This window comes from Taudactylus pleione, unplaced genomic scaffold (genome assembly GCF_031769625.1).
Source record: "Taudactylus pleione unplaced genomic scaffold, aTauple2 ptg000282l, whole genome shotgun sequence".
In the NCBI taxonomy this organism is placed as follows: Eukaryota; Metazoa; Chordata; class Amphibia; order Anura; family Myobatrachidae; genus Taudactylus; species Taudactylus pleione.
The window spans coordinates 751429-759014 of record NW_028284684.1 but is presented as its reverse complement, the minus strand read 5'-3'; the positions used below and the strand labels follow the sequence as shown (position 1 = coordinate 759014).

At 44.6% G+C, this 7586-nt stretch overlaps 1 protein-coding gene across 1 annotated transcript in view; it reads left to right on the top strand.

Annotated features, from left to right (window-relative positions):
• Nucleotides 1-269: 269 nt before the first annotated feature.
• NOC4L (nucleolar complex associated 4 homolog) overlaps nucleotides 270-7586 on the top strand; it is a 28167-nt gene continuing 20850 nt past the window's right edge. The window contains exons 1-5 of the mRNA XM_088482076.1: nucleotides 270-528; nucleotides 5253-5373; nucleotides 6312-6418; nucleotides 6550-6657; nucleotides 6734-6883. Coding sequence (XP_088338202.1) covers nucleotides 382-528; nucleotides 5253-5373; nucleotides 6312-6418; nucleotides 6550-6657; nucleotides 6734-6883 — 633 coding nt within the window. The 5' untranslated portion in view covers nucleotides 270-381. The remainder of the gene's footprint in view (nucleotides 529-5252; nucleotides 5374-6311; nucleotides 6419-6549; nucleotides 6658-6733; nucleotides 6884-7586) is intronic.

Sequence of the window (7586 nt, the reverse complement as noted above, 5' to 3'; positions counted from 1 at the left end):
ACAGGGAGAATGTGTCTGCGCATGCGCCCCCCTACTGCTGCCTGTCTTCCACGGCTCTCTGGTCCTGCAGCTCGGCTCCCTGACTTGGAGGGTTTGAGTTTGCAGTGTGATACATTTGATAAATAGACTGTCAATGCAGTGTTTACTGAAAGTAAAATAAATGAATGAATCCCCTCTATCTCAAACCCTATGTACAACTACTGTACTTTTTCCTCCAGACTGCAATGTTATGTTTGTTTAGTGAGTACTAGTGACGCGGTTGTGTAATCGTACACACTGACGATGAAGGAAGAAGCAAGCCAAGCACAAGCATCTCTGTACTGTGCTGCACACGCATGCGCTGTGTGTGCTCATTGTCTCACGTGATGAGGATTGGACAAGATGGCTGCGCGCATGGGAAAACGTGTGAGCCGGCTCCGGTGCGAGAATGGGGATACAGTGAAACAAGAGCTAAGCGCGAAGCTTGGGGCTGTGCTGCAGAGCCGGGCTAATGCAAACGCTGTGTTCGATATCCTTGAATATCTGCAGGTGACGTAAAGTGATAACATGTTTGCATGAGAGCGGGATAAGGCCTGTAATCAGATGTGTTTTTAGCATGCGAAGGTGACTGTAGACAATATCATGCTCGCCAGCGTGCTCCAAATAAGTAGCATGTATTTTACTACTGTGTTATTCCAAGCTGCCGTTTAGCCAAATACATGTAAAGGGACCAAATTACAGTTAAGGTAATTCACTTAAACTTTCATACAGACTCCTAGTTGATCTGCAAATCATTGAATTATATCATTGCCTTATATCCTAAAATTCAATTCAGATTAACATGTATTGATCTACTTGAATAAGTGCCTTGCCTGATACAGTAATAGGATTCTTCCAAAATAGCCTTCCTTTAGTGATGCTGTTTATGTAACCAGACCGGAATGGGTCTGTAATGCCGGCTATCGGGATGCCTCCTGTCGCAATACTGACATAGGTATCCCGACAGTTGGTATCCCGACAGGGGTCGGGTAAGTATACTTACCCGCCCCCTAACCCTCCCTTCTTGTAGCCAAAACCTAACCCCCCCCCCCCCCCCCCCCCCCTGCAGCCAACACTAAGGGCGCCCCGGCTTACCTTCGTTCAGGCACGCGTCCTCCTGGATTCCGGCATGCCTATTTTAAGTCCTGTGTCGGGATTCCAGATTCAGGATTGAGACCTATCCCCGGGAAGTAAGATTGATAAAAGTAGGCACTAACTCATACGCCTATATTTTTAAAATATTCAGCACCAATTTGATTTGTAAATGACCATATCATATTGACTAGGCAGACTCATTTAACTGATTAACATCACCCTACAGGTATATCGCCAGCAGCGCTCTCAAACCCAAATTTTATTCCACTGGGGTTATTAATCCTACCCTACTACCTCAAGGGAGAACACTGCAGCGTGTAGCACGATCCAACAGCACTACAACTCGCACCCTTTCTCCTTTCCCCTTCTGGCCTGATCTAGCCCCACACTTGGATTTTTGTACGAAGCCCTATGGGTCTGCAGACAAACATCCACAAGTCCTTAGGTACTGTAAATGCTGCAGATTGCCTACTCCGCAGCTCATAGGATTGCAGCTCAGAGACAATGGGTTGTAGGGTGGGGGAGCATTCAGTTCTATTGGAACCTGACTGGTGTAGGGGTTCTTTTTCACAGGTGTTAGCAAAATTGTGGACCACCTAGCGGTCCCTGTGGTAGCTCCCCCTATGGGATGACCACAGCAGGTACTCCCTGAGAATCCTTTGCCTCCCCCATGGGTAGACGTACTTTCTATCTCAGTACGGAGTCTGGCAGCTACCTCTACAGCCTTCAACAAATGCTGCAAAAGGAGAGACCCTTACATAGTAAACCTACTAAGCATGCTGTGTTATCTTCCCAGCTATCAGATTCTGAGTTATCATCTGGGGAGGCAGAAGATGCAGACCTCTCTCACTCTGCACTTGTAAGAGCTGTAAAATGTAATCTTCAAATAGAAGAGGCAGAACCCACTCCATGGGCAAAAGAGCAACTATTTAAGTGACAGAAGGTAGTTTTGACAGAGTTTCCACATTCGGATCAGCTATCTGATCATATGTGTGAAGCATGGAACATGCCTAGGAAAAAGTTTCAGCTGCCTAAAGTCTTAATTTCCTTTTACCCTCTTCCAGCTACTGATTGCACTTAATGGGAAGCTCCCCCTGCTGTGGATTCCCACGTGACACCTCTACTTAAGAACGCTACTTTGCCTTTCCACACTTTACCTATCCACACTGCAACCTCCTTAAAGAGGACTACGGATAGAAGGATGGAAGCTTGCCTGAAGTCTATATACTCTGTTACAGGAGCTATTACTCATCCTGCCAGGGCTATGGCCTGGGTGGCAAAAGCCATTGAGAGTTGGGCAGAGGCCCTAGAAGATACATTTCCCTCTGATGCTTCAAGGGAACAGCTGTAATATATATAGGATATTCTTCTGGGCAAGCCAGTGCAAGTGAAGTCCGACAACGCCACGGCAATGGCCTACCTCAATCACCAAGGAGGCACTCGAAGTCGGTCAGCAATGGCAGAAGTGTCCCGCATTCTCACCTGGACTGAACGCTATCTTCCAGCCTTATACACAGTATTCATCCCAGGGATTCTCAATTGGGAGGCAGATTTCCTCAGCCGCCACGACGTGCATGCAGGGGAGTGGTCTCTCAATCCAGAACAAATGGACAAATGGGGCCTCCAGGACGTGGACCTCATGGCCTCACAACACAGCCACAAGCTTCCAGTGTACGGGGCCAGGACGAGGGACCCCGATGCAGCCTTCGTGGATGCTTTATCTGTGAAGTGGACCTTCCATTTGGCATACCTCTTTCCTCCAGTCTCCCTTCTGCCTCGAGTTCTTCAGAAGTTTATTCAAGAAGGGGGCATGGTCCTGTTGGTAGCTCTGGCTTGCCCCTGATGCCATTGGTACTCCCAACTTCAAAGTCTCCATAGACGTTCCTCTCCAACTTCCTCTACGACCTGTTGTCTCAGGGTCCCTTTCTAAATCTGGACCTGGCCCGTCTGTCTTTAATGACTTGGCTCTTGAGACATCCCTCCTAAGATCTTAAGGGTTTTCTAGCATTGAGGTCCAGACCATGCTCAGAGCGCATAAACCGGCCTCTGCCAGGATTTATCACCGGGTGTGGCATACATATTTCCAGTGCTGTGCTACTAGAAACTGACCCTCCAGGTTTTTAGGGTTTCTAGAATCCTTGCCTTTCTTCAAGCTGGATTGGATCTCAGTCTCCACCTAGCCTCTCTGAAAGTGCACGTCTCTGCTTTGTCCATCTGGTTCCAGCGCAGAATTGTTCCTCTACCGAATGTTCACACCTTCCTGCAAGGTGTTCTACGAATACAACCTCCCTTTGTTCCTCCTGTGGCTCTGTGGGGTTTGTCAGTGGTTCTCCATGCATTTCAGGAACCTCCATTCGAACCCCTTGATTCAGTAGATGTCAAATGGTTCACTGCAAAGAAAATATTTCATCCGGACTGGGCTGTTCTTCGAACATGCCCTGGCTTCCTTCCAAAGGTGGTCTCTCGTTTCCACCTCAATGAGGTAATTGTGTTTCTGGCCTTTCAATCACCAAACCTCTCAGCAGGTGAGGCCTCTTATGTGGTCTGTGCTCTGAGGATCCACGTGGACCGTACTAGTGCCATCAGGAAATCGGACTCCCTCTGTCCTATATGGATTCCTCAAGAAGAGATTGCTAGCTATCAGACAGACAATGGCCAGATGGCTTCGCATGACTATCTCACAGGCTTACATGCAGACTGGCTTTCCTGTGCCGGATACAGGAATCTGCTTATTCTACTCGCTCTGTGTGTCCCTCATGGGCAACCCGCTGTCGCGCGTCTGCCGAACAACTATGCAAGACTCCATGTGGTCTTCTGCCCACACCATTCTTAGATTCTATGCCTTTGATACATTTGCCTCTGAGGATACTTCCTTGGGGGGCCGGGTTCTCCTCTCGGCTCAGGAGTGTCCCCACCCTTGAACAACTGCTTTGGGCATCCCCATTGTCTCTCTGTGGAGCCCTATGGACCCTGAACAAGAAAAGGAGAGTTTTATGGTAAAACATACGCCTGTTAACTCTTTCTTCAGTCCATAGGGTCCACAGGGCACCCGCCCTGACCCACTTGACTTCTATGTGTTGCTTTTCTTGGTCACTTGTTTCCTTCTGTGCGTGAGAGTGTGATTCTTCAGTGTACCAGTCTTCCTTCTCTCCTATCCTTCTACTGCCTTGGGCTTGTTAACAAAACTGAGTTGCCTTCAGGCTGGGAAGGACCGGAGCATCCTGGGATTGAATAAAGCTTTCCGGTTGGTGTCCGGTCTTCCAAGTACCACCTACACCCCATTGTCTCCCTGTGGACCCTATGGACTATGGAAGAAAAAGAGTTTACAAGGTTAAGTTTTACCATAACTCTCCTTTTTTTGGAACAGATCTTTTTCTATTATTTATGTGTATAGTGGTTAAACTTCTCAGGGAAGACTAAAGCAAGGCTCCAATGGCTGGTAACAAATACACCTTAAATTAATTTGCATTTGAAATACAGAAGAAAAAAACTACTTGGTGTAGCTTTAATTTGATTTATTATCTTTAAAATGCATCATTGTTGTTCAGCATCTAGTCTAGTCATATCTTAACACAAGGCTTGCTAACCTCTGTACGATATTGCCAAACAGTTAATGTTTTGTTGACATAAGTAAAATATTGTATTAAATGTTTGTTTGAAATCCAAAGAGATTTATGTGTTTTACACTTGTGTTAATATTTATTCTTCACTGTATATTTACAATATATTGAACGTTTCCTTGTTACACCTGAACTCTGAAGCTGGGTATACATGGTATGATGTGTACCCAGCGATGTGATCCATGATCTGACGTCAGACATATCGGGCGGTCCGACCACCTGATATGCCGCCATCCCCCCCATAGACCTGCATGGGTAGATCTGGAGGAGCAAATGACGGCAGCGTGCAGTGGATGATATCATGCCCACACATGGAACAATATAGCTGTGATATCGTTCCTATCTCTCGTATCGGCCGCTATATCGCTCTGTGTGTGCGGGCCTTTACGAAACATGCAGCTTTGCTTGTGTTGAGGCAACCCGTTTTTGAGAGACTTATTATTTTTGTTTTGTTGTACCCATTGTGATCTTTACTACTGTGTTAACGAATATTAAGTGTTTTTTCTTTGCATTGTATAGTCTGAAAATAAAGATGATGTACAAGCTGCAATTCAGACATGCTCTACACTTTTTGAGTCTCTGCTGGAAAAGGGAGAGCTCTATATTGGGGACCTTCCATCCGAAGATGAAAGCCTTCCAGGTAGACACAAACAGCTACATTGTAGGTTATATTAGGGAAAAACTTTATGAAGCACATTTGTTGTCTCAATAGTTTGTAACTATAAGTAATATACATTAGTAGCGTTCAATACTATAAGGCTGGTCGCATGTGCAATCCAACTGCTTAGCCCAAGAGGCAAAAAGTAGGATCGCTGTCCTATCTAGCCATATGAAATTGGGCTGAGTGACTGAGTCACCTCACGAGTCACTCGAATCCGGAGTGGAAAACTGATCACACCAGGGGCGTAAGTTAATACCAGGAGCCCAGAGGTGAGATAGTTGTTGGTACTCTCCACCCCCTTCCCCCATTTGCATTCACTGCCAACTTCCTAGTCCCAGAAACTCTAATCCATGTTCACTACCAACACCCCAACAGCAACCCAGAATCTCCCGGACACATACTACCCCAGCAGCACCTAGTAACACTCTTCCCACCCCCCCCCCACCCATCCGCTACATCATTCACTATTAACACACTAGCAGCAGCCAGACATATGCTCTCCACTCCCTCCCTGCATTCACTGCCAACACTACAGCACCACCCAGACACACATTCCCCCCAAATTCACTACTAACCCCCTAGCAGCACCCAGATGCGCACCATTCCCCCTGCATTCACTACAAAAACCCTAGCAGCACCCATTCACACACTTTCCCCTCCTGCAGCATCCAGATACTTACTTCAGGGTGGACAAAATGATGTAGAGGTAATAAGAAAGCTTGTCATCGGAAAGAAGTGCTCTAACTGGGCTTTAAAAGAAGTGTGCTAAATGTTTGTTCCTCTTCCATGCTGTCCACCTTCATCTTGAGTGCTTTTCCAACTTTTATTTTTTAAATGATTTGTTTCTGGTTTCAGTTTATAATGTAAAGTATCATATGCTCATTTAACGTGTCCTGAATTTCTTTTTCTATGACCAGATTCACTGAGTGCAGAAGAGAAGTATAAAGTATGGATGAGGCACCGCTACAACAGCTGTGTGTCCTGTCTGTTGGAGCTTCTGTGTCATACTTCTTTTCAAGTTCAGGTCAGTGTGACATTCCTGTTAGTGCTAGAGTAACTGTGTAATGATAACTTTGCTTTAGGTACTGCAGAAGTTATTTATACTTCAATGTGATCTTTGGCTGTCATTTTCTATGTTTTATTTTTCTTCTGAAGGAGCTCACTTTGTGCATACTTATGAAATTCATCCTGCTAGAAGGAAAGTTCCCTTTGGAAAGCGCCAAGTGGAAAGATAATTACCGGTTTCCACGTCCCTTGTTAAAAGTAAGCTTGTTCCAGGAGGGACCTTTCTTCTAATCATCCCTTTTACTTGTAAACTTACGCTTGTGTTTCTTTTCAGTTAGTTGTAGATGGTTTATTAAAGGAGGATAAAGATTCTTCCCTTTTAATTCATCGATTCCAAGAGTATCTGGAATATGATGACGTCCGTTATTACACCATGACGATGATCAATGATCGCACTGCACGTGTGCAGCAGAATACTAAAGAGGTACAGTGGTTGTGGATTGCATTGAACTGCCCTAATTGTTTCTAAATTAATTTTAGCTTGAAAATGTTGATTCCTTCATCTGTTAGTGTACCTTTAATGTTTATTTTCTCTTTACATCATCTCATAGACAATCTAAATAAATATACATAGGCTTACTATAATATCCCTTTAAAGCAGGACACGCATGAATTATGCAGGTTCTGTGAATGGTTCTTCAAGCCTGCGTTTCACCTGGTTTTAATCAGCCACAGAACCTGTGTAATTGAGTGTCCCGGTTTTAAGGGGTGTTATGGTGAGCCTAAATATACATAATTTCATATACTATAGCTGCTTGCATTATGAAGGAATTGCCTTCATCTTGCTGAAGAAAACAGCTGCTTATGAAATATTGGGGGCCATTTGATGAAAACTGGTGCATACAACAAAAGGTATTGTTAACCATCTCAAAAAATAAAACAACTTATTTAGCTTTCAATTTCTGTACAGCACTAGAAATAGAAGTTTGAATCTGGTTACTATGGAAACACTATTTTCTTTACACCATTTCCTTTTATAACTATCTCCCACTGTCCCACTTATGTTGTTCCAAATGTGGATGTACTGTTTCTTTTCTGTTTGTTTGGGTTTTTTTTTTTTTTTTACACTCGTTAACCAGCATTTACAAATAGAGGTAAGTAAGCCTACTGTTGGTTTTTAAGTCTTT